This window comes from Manihot esculenta, chromosome 7, assembly GCF_001659605.2.
Source record: "Manihot esculenta cultivar AM560-2 chromosome 7, M.esculenta_v8, whole genome shotgun sequence".
Lineage (NCBI taxonomy): Eukaryota > Viridiplantae > Streptophyta > Magnoliopsida > Malpighiales > Euphorbiaceae > Manihot > Manihot esculenta.
In genome coordinates this window covers 871,506-889,947 of record NC_035167.2, presented here as the reverse complement: position 1 = coordinate 889,947, position 18,442 = coordinate 871,506, and the positions used below count along the sequence as shown (strand labels likewise).

Here is an 18,442-nt window from a genome sequence, read left to right as displayed (position 1 = left end):
TAATTTAAATAAAATATATAGAAAAATTATACTTTTAATTCTTGAATTCCGTTATAATTAACGAATTAATTTTTATAATTTTTAAAATTAAACATTTAAATTCCTCTAAAATCCGTTCATTCAAATTAAAGATTTTTCTACTATTTTTTAAGGTTAAAAATTATAAAAATATCTTTATTATTTTTTTTTAAATTTATAATGAGTTCTTGAATTTTAATATAATTAATGGATAAATCTCTAAATTTTTAAAATTATACACTTAAATTCATCTATAATCAGTTTATTCTCCTTTATTATAATCTAAACATTTTGATCGTTCATTTTTTATTTAAAAGAACACTTAAATCTCCATTAACTTATCTATAATATCTTATTTAATTAATTTTTAATATTTTTTATTCTTTAACTTTTATTTATTAAAATATTTCAATACTTCTACCTTCAAAATTTTAAAAAAATATTTATAATTTTAGCTATTTTTAAGTGATATTGAATAACTTTTAAATAAATTTTAAGATTTTATAAAGTGTATTTTAGGAAGAAATTATACTTTCAGAATAAATTTAACTCTCTTCTAATTTTGAATTAATATTATAATAGATTGAATAATTATAATTTTAGACGGATTAAATTTAAAAAAATTTAAAAATTTAATTTTAAAAATATAAATATTAATCTATCAATTATACTAAAATTTAAAAATTAAAGTATAGTTTAAATAATATAAAAATTTCACTTACATTAAAAAGAATTTAAGTGTTTCGAGTATATTTTAAATATTTAAAATATTTATTTTCCTGTTAATTAATTTATTAACGAAATTATAAATAATAACTATATATATATATATTTAAGAATTTAATTTTAAAAATATAAAAATAAATTTATTAATAATGTTAAATTTAAAAATTAAAATATAATTTATCAAAATATAAATGATGTAACTTTTGATTTTAAAAATTTAATTATCCAAATCTCAAGGGAGATTTTACTTTCCATAAAAATTAAAACAAATATGGAAGTAAAAATAAAAACAATGATGGAGGTTTCCAAATTTGGCCCATAGGCAGATCAATTTACAATGACGTGTACACATATAATTGGCAAGTACAGTCTCCACGTTCTGTATTCTTTGAACGATACAGAGAAGTTTCTGGCGAAAAAACAAAAAATATATAAAGAAGTTTCTACTATTGGGCCAGCTCAAGATTGGCATCTGCGTTTGCATTTACTAAATAAGAGCTCAAATCCATCCTCCACTCTGTAACGTACAGAAAGAAAAACCACTCCGAATCTGAGCCGTATCGCATCACAGATAGCCGTTATCGTACATCAATGCACACAAATGGCGCGTACTGATTATTATTCAACTCTGCGCGTATAATAGAGATAAAAAAAAGGGAAAACCGGAAACGGTTCTAGTATTGCAGACTTTTGACGTCATGTAAATACCGGCTTTATGACACGTGTAAGTCATTAGGAGACTGTTTGACGGTTGATGATGTTACGGATGATATGATTATAGCCGTTGGATTGAGATGGGCCCACAATGATGGACGATTTTCAATAGGGAACATTAGGCGGACCTTGTAGAGATGAGATACACAGGATAAGTCAAAGGACATTGGGGATTAGGGCTAATTTATCTATGGAGTCTTCAAAGAATTGGGGCTATTAGGTTAAATGTGATGGTCATTTTAAATTCTTTGATTATTCACTCTTAATTTGAGTCTATTAAGAGAATTATTCCCTATGTATATAGTATATAAATCAATTAAAATTAGAGTGATCAAAATCATTTTTAATAGAATCATATTATAGTCGAGAATACAGTCGAATGAAACAAGTTCTGCGGAGAAGAAAATACACGAATAGTAAACTACTTTTCTCGGAGAAAAAGCAGGCATACGAGTCATGGACAAGCATACGAGTTGTGAACTTCTTTTTTTTAAAGAAGTAATGGTAATATCGCAAAAGAAATGGGTTTGATTTTTTATTTTTTTTAATATAATATAAACATAAAAGTATCTTTTAATAACATTTGAAATATTTCATAGTTATTTTTTTTTTTAAGGATTGTTTGATCGATTTGAGCTTATTGATAAAAAAGATTTGTCTAATTCGCTTTTTTTTTTTCAGGTTAATCATCCGATAACCCTAATTTCAAGTCGTAGATTCGCAATCCTTCAACTTGAATGAAATTGCCGGTAATCTTTATTAAACAACATCGAAAGTCTATAGTGAATATATATTAGAAAAATTATTCTATATTATTAATTATTATATGTATAATGAGTAGATATTTTTCATGATCATGGTGAGATCTACTTTTTATAGTATAATTACAGGTAGTTTACATACCGAAGATAAATTGTCCCCTGCAAGTATTTGCTCTATTCATGATTCATGAGAATCTAACTCTCGACCTGCCAAGAATAGTATCGAATCACTTATTCTAACACTCATTATTAGTTGCTTTCATTTGAGTTAGTATATACCATAATTCATCAAATAAAGTGCAGATATTGAAGAATTGTGAAGAGAGCATAGAACAAACAAAAGGATAAAGGAAAACAGCGTTCATCAGTGGCATGTTCAGATGATAAGGTAAGATGATTCACACAAGCTTTATGCATGGCATCTTAGTAAAGAAGAAGATGATGAAGAACATAAAACACCAATTGCAATTTATTTCCACACACAGAATATGCATCTATCCATCTGTGCATATTAAAGATAATCACTCACCATCACAAGAAACTTAAGAATAAAGCAATTTTGCTCAAACTATACCGGCAAGTCATTGTGCAAGAAAAAAATAATGAAAAAGGTGATGAAAATAACAAGTTTCAGCTGAAATGTTCTTTCACATCCATTTCAGCTGAAATAAGAAGATAGAATGTAAACCAGGAGATAGGTTTGAAATCAACACTTGAACACTGTGTGCTTCTTGATTAGCAAGATTGAAAAACCACATTGCTAAGTACTACTCACCTTAGAGCAGCACAACTCGAAGTTCTCTCACATATAGTCAACTCTCTTTTAGGCATTCGAAAGTTCACAATCACTCTTAAGTTGAAAGATAAACTAATTATTGCCTGAAAAGGATTCTGAAAATCTAAATATTCATTGCACTAATAATAGCTGCAGGATTGTTTTTCGTTCCCATTTTGCATCCATTGCCTACACAAGCCAGTACTTGTCAACTTAATAAAAACTATTATGCACTCAGATACTAGAGATTTTAAGGTTAATGGCATAACAAGACATCAAAGGATGCAATGAAAATAAAATTTTCACTGAAAAGACAAATTAGTTCTACATAGCCAATTGCATTGCTGATAATAGATAGTAACCAGTACACAAACAAGATAATTGAGTTTGGTATTAAAACCAGTTCTCAGACAATGCTCTACTAAAGAAAAGGTGTAAAGACAAAGTACAATATATTAATCCCGCTGGTTGTTGCTATTCTTCCAGATCCGGTTTCTCTTTAGCCTGCTGGGCTTTATAACACTGTAGTTCCCTCTTGCCTTGTCATGAGGAGTTGCCTTCGAAAAAGCTGCTTGCAACAAGATCCTACTGAAGCCTTCTGATAGCACAAGACTCTCCATGTAAGTACCCACAACAAAAGAGAATTGTTCTCCATAAACTTTTAGCTGTCTAATGCTTCTGCTTTCAGGGTCAAATGAAACCAGCCCTCCGTTACTCGTCACAAGCAGAAGCTCTCCATTTGTCCTTATGTTCAATGTCCTTGAGAAACCATTGTATGGAGAAATGGTATACATTTTGGTCCAAGATTCTGCCACGCCATATTCGTGCATCATCCATATGCAACATCGATTAAAGCACGGGTATTCTCCATCTTCATATCGTATCAAAGAAAGAGATTTATGGAGTACCACAAGTGACAGCTGAAACTCATCATCACCACCAGTTTCTAACTCCTTTGGCACTTCTAGGTCTCCAAATACTTCTTTGCCCACATCAAACGTTGCTACAATCAATGTTTTACAAGTAATCTCTTCTTCGTCCTCCTCTATATAACATCCAATCCAATTGATATTTCCATTCACAAAAGCCTGAGGTGATCTCATGTCATAGTAAGAAGGGAAGCCTACTTTTCTTTTACCTCCAAACCTCCTCCAAGAATCCTCACTTAACCTGAAAATATCAATCTCACATACAGCCCCATAACAAAACTCTATTCTCACAACCTTATAATCAAAATTTATGGAATCAAAACCCAACCCAAGAACTACACGATTAAATGCATCACCAATCAAAGGAAGATTCATGGATATTCCAAGTGAAGGGTTCCATAGAAAAATGGGTTTTGGTGTTGGAATTGGGCTTTCTGTGGCATACCAACCCCTATTCATAGGAACATTTCTATCAGTCAAACAAACTAACCCATTACAGCTACCAATTACATCAAGAAGATAACCATAAGTACTCTTGAATGGACAATCAAGTATTTGATAATCACCAAACGACATATCGTCATTATGCATAGTAAACATCTCTTTCCCATAAGTCCTAGAATAGTTCCTGATCATTATCTGAGCAGGCTTGTCCTTGTTGATGGTGGAAGTGAATTGGGTATACATAAAATTGAAATCTGGGCTAAAGATAAGAAAATACCATGATTTTGAAACACAGCTGAATCGAACAAGTGATTTTGCAGGCAGCCTCACCAGAATCTCCAGTAGAACCTCTGTAGGTAAGTAATCCGACATCTTCCTAGAAAGCGAGTTTTGAATTGTGAGAGGGAAAACAAAGAGAAATGCCTTTCTCTTTGATTTCTCTAAGATTTCTGTTTGGTGTAAGAGAATTGAGTAACTTCTCTAAGGAGAAATTCTAGGTTCTTGCTGAGTAGTGTACAAAGATCTCCTCCCTTTTTTTCTATATATAACTGAATTTGTTGAGTCCAAAAGTTAATATTTCAGTTTTTTTATTTTTATAATATAGTGACGCAATGACATATAATAACCTAAAATAATAAAAATAAGAATATTTTCTTTTTTATTTATAGTTTTTGTTCACTTTATTTATTTACACATATTAAAAAATAATATTTTTATTAAATTTTTAATTATATTCATTTTAAAAATATTAAAATTTATTTAATATTAAAAAAAATTAAAAATAAAATAAAATTAAATAGAATTATAATAATTTATTTATATATTATTATAGTGAAAAAATAGATAATAATTTATTTATATATTATCATAATCATCCAATTTGGATATTACATATAATTAATAACAACAGGGAAAGAAGAGAGATTTCCTCTGTTTGGAGCTATAATCCCACACTGTCGCGAAAATAGAACTCCCTGTCTTTATTAATCACATCAACTCTTATATATACAATTCTTAAATCACATGCTTCCATCTCAATGACAGAAACCTTTCATTTCAATATGGCTTGGAAGCTCGCCCTAGCCTCTCCCTCATCATCGCCGTCATTGCTCTATTGTTCTCTTTTACCTTTGCTCTTGTTCATGCTCATACTCCATACGATCCGTAGAAAAATGATGTTACCAATCGTGATGCTAGTTTAGATGGCCAGTCTGATTTTGATCCCAAGGCTACTGCCACTGAGACATTACTGATGCTAGCTGTTAACCAAGCAAGACAGTTTCATGAAGTTAACTCTAAGCTTTCCGGTCAAGTTGGCTCCTCCACCGCAAAGGCGTGGAAGGTACATGGATGAGACCAGACTTTCAGTGCCTCAAGATTAATGTCGATGGTGCCTACGAAATTCCAATGGCGAGAGGCAAGGTGGCTTCGTAGCTTTTGGAAAGCCATCCACTCTTAGTGCTGAGCTGTGTGCTATTTACGTAGGAACAAAGCTGATAGCTCAAAAAGTCAAAAGCCACATGCAATAATAAGGGTAATTTAGACTATTCAATATAGACTAACGGTAAAAAAACTTAAATTTTAACTGGTCCTTTTATATTGACGGAAGTAAAATAAATAGAATTTTTAATGTAATTAAAAAAATATAAAAATATTTTAATTAGTTAAATACAATAATAATTATTTCTATAAAATATATTTTTTTCTTTTTAATTATAGTATGAGTTGAGATTCTATAAATAAAAATGATAATTTTCTACATATATGGAAAGTTGGTTTTTAAGGAAATGCGATATTCCTGCAGCGATTTATCGATAAACAATTATTTTTTATTTTTTACGCTTATTTCATATTTTTTAATGATTATTTTTAGGGACGAAACCTTTATCTGAAGGGATCGTACACACATATAATAAAGCATATAAATATAAAATAAATAAAAATAATATAGAATATCAAACAATAAAATTTATATTAATTAAAAAATTATAATAAAAAATATATAATAATTATAAGTATTAGAATTTTTTTAAAGCAAGTGTTATGAATTTATAATTTTAATAATTATATATTTTATAATATAAATTAATATTAAAATATATTAAATTCAACTTTTCATGCTTTAAATAACGTTAACTATTTAAATATTCTATTACATCGAATATCATTAAAATTCTAACTATAACATAATATTATTTTTATTTGATAAGATTTCATATTTTATTTTATTTAAAATTTTATATTTTATTTTATTTAAAATTTTATATTATTTAAATTCTATTTTACACACTCTATACATTGCTTATGATCTTCGTCTAACAATCAATTTTATAATTTATTTATTAAAGTATTGGATATATTTTAAAAGATATAATGTGAATAATATTATTAATACCGTTAATGAAAAATGATATAAAAATTATATATTTCACACTTTTTTATTATTTAAAAAAAATTATGATCAAATAAAAATTTGAGTGATTAGGAATTTGGAAGGGGATTAGAGATTTTAAGTTTTAGGCAGAAGAGGAAAGACTGAACCGGGGATGGGGAAAGAAAGAGAAGGGCTGAAGGGTCAAAGGGGGAAGGGGCTAGGCTGCGGAGTTGGGTTGAGTAACTTGGGCTAGTATGTAGTGAAAATCAGTTACTTTAATTAGTCAATTATTTAATATGTTTAAATTTAATTAAATTAAAAATTAAAATATTTTAATTAAATTAAATATTTTAAATAATTGAATTACTCAATTAAAATCGATCAATTCGATATTTTAGTTTGAACTAAGAAGTGCTCTCCCTGACTTATATATCCCTCACACTATTTTAGAAATTTAAACTTTTGTGGTGGAAATATTTTTGTCTCTAAAGCAATTTATTCTGTGACAAAATCTGTTAAAATAAAATATATATTTTACTTATATTTTATTAGAAATTTGAGTGTCTGCGACAAAATAATTACCGTCGCTAAAGAATTTTATTCTCATCACAAAAGGCTTACCAGCGTACTCAGCATGGTTGCGATGATCGTAATTCCATGTTTGATACTCGGTTCGTAAAACTTTTTACGACTACATTTGCAGGTTGCTACTGCAGTGACAAATTTTATAACAATATTTTTAAATTTCGTCGCTATATACTTTACATAAATATTTAATTACTTTTAGTTATTATTCAAATAGGGATGTGCAGTTTTTAATTTAAACTAAAAAATTGAATTGATCAATTCAGTTTGATGAGTTAAATTTTCTAAAATAAATTTTCAAAAATTTCAATTAAGCAATCCTATACAATTTTCACATAACCGAAAAAAAATCGAATCAAACCTAGAACTAAACTGCACAGTTTTTTTTCCTAGTATTTGGGTATAAAATCTTAATTCACACACTTTCTTAACCTTCATCGATCTCCCCAGACCCACCTCCCCCCCCCCCCCCCCCCTCACTTTTCTACAAACGATGCTATGATCCTCTCCTTCCTCTACTTCTTCTTCTTCTTCCACAAGCACAGAAATACAAGCACCTTTAATCTTTCTTTGCATCTTCTTCTCCTTTCTCTTCCTCACAAATTTCTTTTTTTGCATCGAGGGTAAGTGAGACCTCCTTCTCCGGTGCATAGATACTCCTTCACTGACCGGTTTTTGCAACTGCCTTCACCTGTGCATGCGATTGCTATATCCGATTGGTGAGCGATTATTGCCTTCTACGATTGTTCGCGTGCCTTACTCTGGTAGTCATCGCACAAGAAGCATCAATATTTTGTTAAATCGCCTACTCTCTTTGATGCAAATATTTGTTGGTTCTATGATTTTAGATATTTGGTTATTTGATTATGAATCTATTGGTCTGTTGAATCACCCACCCACTTTGCATGTTTAATTTCTAGATCTATATTTGTTTTTTTTTTTCAATTTCTGGGTATCAATTTCTAAAATTATTTGTATTTTTGTTGAATCACCTTCTCGCTATTTTGAATTTTGGGTTTGATGAATTAATTTGAGGGTTTTGATGATTTTTATTTTATATTCAAGTATTTGATTAATTTTCTGTATATTTGTTTGATTACCCAAACTGACTGGGTACCCTAGTTTGAAAGAAAACTAATGAGAACAAGAAAAGAAAAGCGCCACTGTTGAATGAAGATTTATTAATGGAATTGGATTTGATTTAATTTTTCTCTCAATTCGGTTCAGTTTCGATTAATATTTTTAATGAATTCAGTTTTTCAATTTTTCAAATTTTCAATTTCAGTTTAAAATCGAATCAATCCATTACACATTCTTACTCTACTTTCTTCATCATCCGCTTCCTTTATTAAATTTATTTTATAAGTTATTTATTAAATTTATTTTATAAGTCCTTTATTAAATTTATTTTATAAAATCTATAGTTTAGAGCTCTTTATTGTATAAAAAAACTATTACAAATTATTTTATGACAATAAAGAAAACTATTACAAATTATTTTGTAAGGTAAAGTTTACACATATTTAATAATAAATGTTAAGTAATAATTTTTTTACTTTTGCATTTATTTTTCGATTTAAACTCCGATTAATTTTAAAATCACATGAAGAAATACTAATTCAAATTTTATGCTTTTATATTTTGTATAAAAATTAATTTTACAGATAAATTTTAACATGTTATGTTATCCACATATTAAAAAACCTTTATCCAAATTCAAGCAACCTATTACTTTCTTAAGTGGTTTAAGAGTGTTATCAGGTTTTTTCAAATTCAAGCAACAAGTGGTTTAAGAGTGTTATCAGGTGTAATGTAAAAGTCGTGTATCAAGTTGATATAAGAGTACTCTTTCGGGTAATCAATTGCTCCACTTAAACGACATAAGAGTGCTCCTAAACGACTTTTAAGCGATGTAAGAGCGCTCTCAGGCGATGTAAAAGTCTCTCTAGGCAACGTAAGAGTGCCTTCAGGCGATGCCCTTTCAGCACTTAGGCGAAGTAAAAGCGTCCTTTCAGGCAATCCATTGTCTACTTAGGTACGCGCCTTTTCAAGCAATCTATTGGTCACATAGGCGATGTAAGAGCGCTCCTAAATGACATAAGAGTGTCCTTTCAAATAACTAATTACCCACTTAGGTGATATAAAAACGTCAATTGCTGGCTTAGACGACGTAAGAGTGTACCTAAATAACATAAAAGTACCTTTTAGACAATCAATTACTTAAGTGATGTAAGAGCATCTCTAAGCGACATAAAAGTGCTCTTTCAGACAACCAATTGCCTACTAGCACCTTTTTAGTAAATTAATTGCCCCTTTAGGCGATTTGTACACCCTCATCAGTATTTGATGTCCATGCAACTTCTCATAATACCAATGTAATATCAAATCTCTAAGTAACATTTATTTAACCATACAAATCCATTTATTGAAATACTTATATTTTAGTTCGTTAAAGGGAATAATACGGTATCGAATCTAAAGATTCGACTACTGTAGAGGACTAATGTAGATTAATATTAAAATATATTAAATCTGAATTTCGATAATCTAAATTATATCAATTATTCAAATATCTTATAATTTCAAATAAGGTGGTAGAATCTAATCACAATAGGATATCATCCATATTAGAATATTATACTTATTTGATAAAATTTCATATTATATGGACTCCGTATTCTATTTTATCTAAGATTTCGTATCATACCAAACTTTATAAGAGCTCACAATCTCTATAATCATCCATAATTAGGTAACTCTCTTCTCTCTAACGGTTAATTTTATAATTTACTTATTATACATATTGACTTAAATAAGTATCGGAGAGGTTATTAAGCCAACTCACCCAGTATTCTCTCTTATTTTATATATTTATATCGACAAAATATGCTGTAAATAATATTAATAAATTTTTATTATTTTATAGATATTATATTTCAACAAAGTAACATAAATTCAAAGATTTGAAAGTTGAGAAAAATATAAATTTAAAATAAATAAATAATTCGGCATAATAGCATAAAAAAAAAGAATCATAAAATTAAATTGACATTATAAATTAAATATTAATAAAACAATAACATAATATATCATATAAAAACTGAATAAATAAATATATTTAAAATAAAGCGAAAATAAAAGTAAAACTTTTAAGTTTGAATTGGATGATAAAAAATTGTTACATTAACTTGTATTTAATTTTAAAACAAAATATCTATCGAATTTCAATTTGTAAATACAAAAATTTTGAACAATTAATTTAGTTAAAAAAAATTTCTATGACAATCAAGTACTTTTATTACTTTAATTTTACTTCTAAATATAAATTACAAACTATTGAATATTAATAAAAGATTTGAACGACTAATTAATGAAATAAAAAATTTACCACTTTTCTGTAAAATTTTTTATTAATATTTATAGAAATTAATAAATTTATAGAGATTAAATAATAAAAATTTTAATTATGTTAACCTATTAAAATATCTTTAACATCTCAAAATCATCTCCTCTCATCTCAAAATCATGAACATAAAGATCTTGTCATCTTGATAGCTAGAGAATTAACAAAAAGTAGGGAAAAAAAAAGGAAAAGAAAAAAAAAAAACACTCCATGTTTCTTGTTTTTCTTTCCCAAATGTCAAAGAAGAGCCTTTCTTTTGTTTTTTTTTTTTTTTCTAATGGGTTTGGGCCTTTGGTTAGACCAAATCCAAAATGACCCGAAATCAAATTGTTCTGATTTTTAGTAATATCTTATCCATTTCCACTGAAAAATCAAAGGTTAACATTTGATTTTCCCAGCAAGATATTTTTCTTGTATTCCACTGACAATAATTGCTTTATCTTCTACAATGGTCAAACATTAAACATCTCCAACATAATTCATCAATTCAAATACTTTTCTTCTCTATTTCACCTTCAACTTTTGTTTAAAAAAAAACCTTTTCTTTCCTTCCATGGCAACTCTCTCATTAGGCCATTCTTATCTCCACAAGAACAAAAGTTCAATTCAAGGACTAAAACCCAGAAACTGCTCAAGTATCCTCGTTGTTATTTCTTGTCAAAGAGGAGAATCGGTAGACATTTCAAGCCCAAAAGAAAAGAAAGAAATGAAGCAAGAAAAGCAACTGATTTTGAGGCAGATCTTTGGCAGTGCAGAGAAATTTGGTGGAAGGTTGAAGGATACCATGAGTCCAAAACAAAAGGGTGACTGGAAAGATGTAGTGTTGATGAGCTTGGCATTTGCTGTTTATGTATATATCTCTCAACAAATTGTCTGTGCGTACTGTGCTTGGACCTCCATGCTTACGCAATCATGGTAGATAGCTGGGACCAGAACAGCTTCTGCGTCTGGGTTGTGGTGTTTAATGAATGGATTTGTCTTCTTTTTTGAATTTTCTTGGACTGAACTTCAGATAGTTCATTTCCAGGAAAGTTCCAACACAATTAGCTTGGGAAAAGCACCTGAAAGAAGCAAGATATCTGTACAATTTGTATCAAAGCAAGTAAATAAGACCCATATGCAAAGAAAAATAAAGAGAGCTCTTTTATGAATTTGATTCACAAACTGATCGGTTTATCTTCAAATCTAATAATAAAGAACCATCTTTTTCACAAACTTGAAAGTTCATACACATCCAGGCACAGAAGTGAATAAATTCAAAGTAGCATGGAAAATAAGTTTATGAACACCTTTGGCATTTAAGAAAATCAATTCCTCTTTAGTACATTTTGCTTCGTTATCATTCTTCTGTCAATTTGAACTCTTTTAACTAGTCAGATTTGTGACTTTCGCGCTTAAATAGGCGGTAGAAGATCGACCGCAGCCATTGCCAAATGACAATCAGACATTGCCAAATGCGTATCACAAAATTCTTTGCCTTAGGTTTTGGCTCTGGTGGTGGTCCGAAAATTCCCTTGTATATCTCCTTTTGTTTTTGATATACAGCCTTCTCATGTTGAGCAATCAAACGCAGCTCTCTTGCAATTGCCTTGTCTTCAGGTGCATATTTACGAGCCTTTAGAAAATCTTCACGGGCGGCATCTGTTTGCCCCAGTTCTGCTCTAGCCTTTCCTCTTCTGAACAATGCTTTGACATTGTTTTCATCCTCTCCTAATACCTGAGAACCCATTAATGGATTAAATATTTAGTTGACAGCTTCAAATCTCTGACTTAACATCAAAGCAGAAAATCACATAAACGATCAGCACAATGAAACCCTGTTTAAATGTTAAATCATTTCATACTTCCAATCTTAAGAAGCAGCAACTGTCTTTGAAGTAGGTCCGAGGTATCATAAGTTGCAAGTTCTGATGAATGATAAATTATTATTTTACATTCTTATTAGTTTTGATACATGTAAGATAACAATAAATTATTTTTAATTAGTTAGTTGACTATATGAAAAAAGTTTGAATATGAAAAGGGAATGAAAACTGACCACAAACACAGCAGGCAGATTGGAAACCGGTTTCAGTTTGAATTTTGGAGTAAGTTAACGGAACCATTCTTACTCCTAATCAAAACGTATCAGAATGACTGGAATTAATGTTGATGGTTTTATTTAATGGAATGATAGTAAGCTTTTGAAGGTATTTCTCTAGCTTATACCGTTATCACAAAGAATTCCAAAATTGGCAAATCCTTTGAATACGTGAACAGAAAAGACAAATTGATTCACTATACTCACAATACTGCATTGCCCAATGGCTTCTTCATAGCGCTTAAGCTTTATCAGACATGCTGCCATGTTAAGGTGGCAAGGGTTCTTGACTGCCAATGCCATGTCTCGAAATTTGCCAAACAGTTGGAACATAAAGTCGTCACCCAAATATGCAACGGCCTAATATGAAGACAACCACTAGAATTTATCAAGAACACTACAGAAATAATAAGATCATAAAAACTACTCCAAAGCAAACTTATTACTCAATGGCATAAGGTTCAACCATTTCATATTGTTGCATGGCTTCCTCAAGTTTTTCCTCTTTAAATAAAGCATTTCCATCCATTTTTCTACGATCTGCTGCTCCAATCCTCTCTTCTACAGTCATGTCACCACGAGTTTTTCCCTTAACAACATCACATCCTTAGATCATTCAATTGGCAAGAACAAAACAAAGCCAATATGATTTGAACTCAAAATACTGAAGATCTAGAACTGTTATCAAAAGGAATCATTTAGGTTGTAACTTACTTCTTTGGTTTCATCAAAACCAATAAGCTCAACTTCATATATTATATCAGCCATGGGTGGAACATTTGGGAAAGAAAAACTTCCTTCTTTCCCATAACCTAATTCCCAGCCGACATGCAGAAGAGCACGTTCACCAGTCTTCATATTGGAAACACCAATAGCTAAACCCATCATTTCTTTCTTCTCTGTCATATTCATAATCCACAAACGTTTAGTTATACACTCAACAGTATAACAGTAGCAACAAACCAATGTGATTATAAACTTAACAAGGATATGAAATATAATATAAATGTATCAATAACAATGTAAAACTATATCACATTCTTCAATTAGATTCCTGTAGGATAATTTACCAGGCATTGTTAAACCCTTCCAAGTTTGAGTCAATTACAAACAATCAAATCCACACAAATATATAAGTGGATGGTCTATTTTGTGAGTTTGGCACCCATTCATCCGCATTGATCACTAAGAATTTAGGTAACAGCTAATTATTTTGATGTTATAGAGTGCAAGAAAATCATGGAAGGTATTACAGCACAAATTTAATGGAAAGAAAAAGAAAATATATCTAAATTTTCCTGCCACCTTTCTGAAGAAAGAAGAAATACAACTATATTGAAAGAAAAAAAAGGATGCAATATGTATACCTTTTCCTATGATCATTTCAACTGGTCGCTGTTCATGCCATGTATCGTCAAACTTGTGCTGGGTGCTTTCAGTCCATGCTCTGTAGTGCACTATTGTGCTCACGCAGTTACAGAGTTTTAGGTTCCAGATACACTGAAGAATCCACATTATTTAAAAATAAAAAAGAAAAAGACCCTTCCAAGAAACAAAATGTGCATGTATGTAGAAGACAAAGAGACATGCATAACAATAGCACATAGGTGGGACGGTCAGTACCCCATAGACAGCATAATGAACTTCACATAAACAAAACGTGCAAGCCTAAGAAAAACAACAGCAAGATTAACATGTTCTGAATTCAATAGATAAGAAAGAGAAGAAGTCAACCACAAAAAGCAGAACGACTAGTTACTCTATTCATATTATCGCCAACTGATTAGAATCACAATGTGACACCATAGACATATACAGAATGCATCTCGTTTTGGCTTATAAGTCAATCGAACCTACTTATAAGAAGAAAATCCGTTATGACTAATGGTAGAGTGGGTAGTGACTAGCGAGTCTATTAGTTAGTTAGCTACATAAAAAGAGATGAGATTGGTGATGTATAAATAGCCCAAGTGGATTGTAATTGACACATCAATTCAGTCAAATACAAATCTTATCTCTTTCTCTCTTTCTCCATCTTTCCCTCTTTTTTTTCTTGATCCCTTCCTCCTAGTTCTTTTCCCTCTATTTCCCTCCCTTCTGTCTATCTTCCTTCTCCTCTCTTTCGCAGATCTGGAGATCACATAACAATATCATAAGTAAAACAGTGTTTGATCTGGCTTACAAGTTACACAAAGTTATTTAAAATAAGCCAGAAGTCATAAGGTATCCTTGCTTTTGATTATCTATTTACTTAAACTACTCTTTGACCAAGTAAAACACTATATTATACTAATAACTTTTAGAAAGACCAATACTACCATTGTTTTTCAAACTTTCAACAGTTAAAAATACTACAAACCCTTTCTGGTTATTTCAACAAAATAAGTTACTTTTAGCACTTATTAACCAAACACTAAACTACTTATTGTTAAATTGGCTTATAAATTAAAAAGTAGATTTTAAGCAGTCAAACCAAATAAACTCATAATTGTTTAAATAACCATGACTCTTCATCTTGTAGTACTAATATCCTATTGTTGACACAAATAAGGGCATGAAAGCAAAACACTCCAAAATATGTGCAAACGTAAGCAAAAAAGGAGCACCCTACATCCAGAAACAACCGATAATGAGAACTTGCATGCCCATCCAACATCATCTTAAAATGAAATGGCTATTTCACTAAAGAATAACCCTCTCAATGGAATGTCTATAAAATTTCCACATTATAAAAGATATCCAATAAGCAATACAAATAGCTTCCTAATACTGCAGGAAATAAGATAGAAATCTTCTGCAAACTGCAAAACCTTAGACAAAGGAAATTTACAAAGGGAACCGGGTTAAAATTCAAAAAAAAAAAAAACAACTTGATAACATGTCTTGAAACCATCATCTATACATGAAAAGACCTACCTTAAAACAGAGTAAAAAACTTTATATATCAAATCTAGCAATATAGTGGATGAACATATGCCTTTACCACCCATGACCTGGGGGTAAAAAATTCCTTGTTTGTCAAGAGTTATATGCACAAGTTGTCAGCAAAAAAGTAAATGGCACTATCTTGATGCTGTCTGGTACTTACAAAAGCATGTTGAATATTTGGATGGCTTCTGACCATGTCCTTCCTTAATGATTTGTTTTGTGACCTTCTCATGTAGGATTTCCACCTCGGTATCAACTTTTGGGGGACCATCACCCACTTGAGGAGGATCAGAATGCACAAAAGCAGCATTTTCAGTAACTATTTCATTTTCATCTTCTTGGCCTGCAAATTACAGGATATGAACAACTAGTGAGTATCACATGATTCAACTAAAGAGGGACAAAAGCAAATGTTGCTTTTACCCTACAATATGATTATTGGGAAACAAAACCAATAGAACAGTTCAAGATTACGTGTCTTATTTCACTTCCATTTAGAGGAAATTATGTCATTCGCCTTACTTTTAAGAAAAATAACAGACTTGAAATTAGCACAAAATTTGTCATCCAATTCAGCTCAAAGAAGAAATGAAAACAATTCAACTCACCAAAGCTATTCTGTACCTTGAATCTTACCAGTGGAGCAACAGCTTAACGTTTGTGCATAAGAATGTAAATTAAGAAAAAAAAAATTATCCAACAATAAATGGACTTGAAATTGATCATAAGGACAGATTTGCGAGAGAATTCAACAAGTCAAATTGAAAGATCTCCAAGGCCCAAGCGCATGTTAAATATATTTCTAAAAGAACAATTAGCATAACCAGGTTTATGAAGTAAATCATCTCTTCTACTACTCAGTTTAGTATGCCTTAAATCATTACCATGAACCGAACTTCCTGCATACGGATAAATTACAGGTGCAGCTCCCAATACATTCCAATTTGTTCCCCAATCAACTTGCTCATCAAATTGAGCTTGCATTTTGCAACAATGTCGCATTAAATATTTAAACGGAATAACAAAATAGCTGAGAATCCTTATTCATACTGGTAACTTATAAAGAACTTCAATTTACTAACTTGCACACATATGCTTTTAGTTGCTTAAGAAGTTAATTAAAAAAAGAAAAACAAAATCAATTACCGATGGGTTCACTTTGCTGCTGTTGTGCAACCTCCATTGCTAAGAAAAGCTTCAATCTCAATTCTACAAAAATATCCAAAAAATGAAACTTCAATTACTACATGAGACAATCAATCGGTACTTAATTACTAAATAAAACTGCATTGCCAGATGTAGAAATGAAGCAACAAGTCAACATCAGAGCACATCCATTAGCATTCCTTCTGTTTGATCTCCGAGAGAAAAAAAAAACAATACCAGTAGGAAGAGACCCAAAAAAAAAAAAATTAAACCACTGGAACTGGAGAGAGAGAGAGAGAGAGACAGAGAGAGAGAGAGAGAGAGAGAACAGTATTTCACCACTCAGAGAGTATACCTCACTACTTCAAAACTCAACCAATCAAAATATGCATTGAAACAGGAAAGAATGAAACTTCGTTCATTAAAAATTTTCTCGGGAGACAATCAGAAAGTGAGTTGCTTACATAGATAGGATCTGGAGATTGGAGAGCTTGAGAGACAAGTGTTGCCAAAGACTTTAGGGAGAGAGTAAAAGGATGCGTTTGTATTGTAATGATCGAAGAAGATTCTAGAGAGAGAATGAGGAGGAAGACGGATTTAATTACTGAAAATTTTGTATTCAAGAAATATTTATTATCAAATATATTTTTCAACAAAAAATTTATTTTTTATTATTTAATTTTAATTTAAAAAATAAAATATATTAATAAATTTATATGTAAACATGTTAATAAAATAACTTTTTTCTTTTAATTGTGAAAGTTATTTCTTTAAAATAACTTAAATTTTTTAATGTTAATAAAATTTAGTGAAAAAATAACTTTTTTCTTTTAATTGTGAAAGTTATTTCTTTAAAATAACTTAAATTTTTTAATTAAAAAATATTTTCCATCAATTACATTTATTCACTTTAAATTTATTCGTAGTTTTAATTATTTAGTTAAAGTTTTAATGTAACAAATTTTTATTAATTTATATTTACATTTATAAAATACACATAATATTTAGGATAAATTATAGTTTAATCTCTCTAGTTTAATGAAATATTTACTTTAATTCCTATATTTTTAAAAATCTACAATTTAATTTTTCACATTTAAAAAAACTGTAAAATAGTTCCTATCGGCAAATTTTCAATTAACCTCCTGTTTATTTTAATGAAAATGACTAAACTACACTTTAAATAAAAAAAATCAAATCAAACATTATTCACTCCATCACACCATCTCCCCTCACCAATCCCGTCCTTCTTCTTCTACTCATCCTTCTCCTTCTTCTTCTCTTCATCATCCTTCTTCTTCTTCTTCTTAGTTGCAGCTGCTCTCCTTCTTCTTCTTCTCCTCATCCCACTACCTCCCCTCCCCAATCCTCTCCTTCTTCTTCTCCTCATTCCAATCCTCACCCTTCCTTAATTGACTACCCTTTAAGTAAAAAAAAACTCAACCAAACACTATTCACTCCATCCCACTACCTCCTCTCCCCAATCCTCTCCTTCTTCTTCTCCTCATCCTTCTCCTTCTTCTTCTCTTCATCCTTCTTCTTCTTCTTAGTTACGGCTG

The 18,442-nt window shown here is 30.3% G+C and overlaps 2 protein-coding genes across 8 annotated transcripts; both read right to left on the bottom strand.

Moving 5' to 3' along the window:
* Positions 1-3,274: 3,274 nt before the first annotated feature.
* Positions 3,275-4,935, bottom strand: LOC110618878 (F-box protein CPR1). Its single transcript, XM_021762152.2, has one exon. The coding sequence runs from the start codon at positions 4,737-4,739 to the stop codon at positions 3,450-3,452; it is 1,290 nt and encodes a 429-aa protein (XP_021617844.1). The 5' UTR covers positions 4,740-4,935; the 3' UTR covers positions 3,275-3,449.
* A 6,912-nt stretch (positions 4,936-11,847) lies between these two features.
* On the bottom strand, positions 11,848-17,501 carry LOC110619261 (peptidyl-prolyl cis-trans isomerase FKBP42). Of its 7 annotated transcripts, none has more exons than XM_021762576.2 (8): positions 17,348-17,501; positions 16,884-16,946; positions 15,898-16,080; positions 14,177-14,266; positions 13,524-13,708; positions 13,276-13,398; positions 13,017-13,169; positions 11,848-12,446 (listed from the first exon to the last, which is right to left on the bottom strand). In XM_021762576.2, exons 2-8 carry the CDS (start codon positions 16,918-16,920, stop codon positions 12,099-12,101), a joined length of 1,119 nt encoding a protein of 372 aa, XP_021618268.1. In that variant the 5' UTR covers positions 16,921-16,946; positions 17,348-17,501; the 3' UTR covers positions 11,848-12,098. The 7 variants fall into 7 exon arrangements, with proteins under 7 accessions (XP_021618268.1, XP_043814490.1, XP_021618267.1 ...); XM_043958555.1 differs by having other exon boundaries at positions 14,177-14,309; positions 17,348-17,446; XM_021762575.2 differs by having other exon boundaries at positions 17,239-17,393.
* Positions 17,502-18,442: the final 941 nt, after the last annotated feature.

What these genes read in the sequence shown, in the direction of transcription:
- LOC110619261 (XM_043958554.1), bottom strand. Translation starts at nt 16,739, where the DNA reads ATGCGACATTGTTGCAAAATGCAAGCTCAATTTGATGAGCAAGTTGAT. An exon ending in TGATTTACTTCATAAACCTG is followed by an intron (nt 16,081 to 16,561) that starts GTTATGCTAATT and finishes TGTAATTTGCAG; the next exon opens with GCCAAGAAGATGAAAATGAA. An exon ending in GTTTTGATGAAACCAAAGAA is followed by an intron (nt 13,399 to 13,523) that starts GTAAGTTACAAC and finishes GATGTTGTTAAG; the next exon opens with GGAAAAACTCGTGGTGACAT.
- LOC110618878 (XM_021762152.2), bottom strand. Translation starts at nt 4,739, where the DNA reads ATGTCGGATTACTTACCTACAGAGGTTCTACTGGAGATTCTGGTGAGG.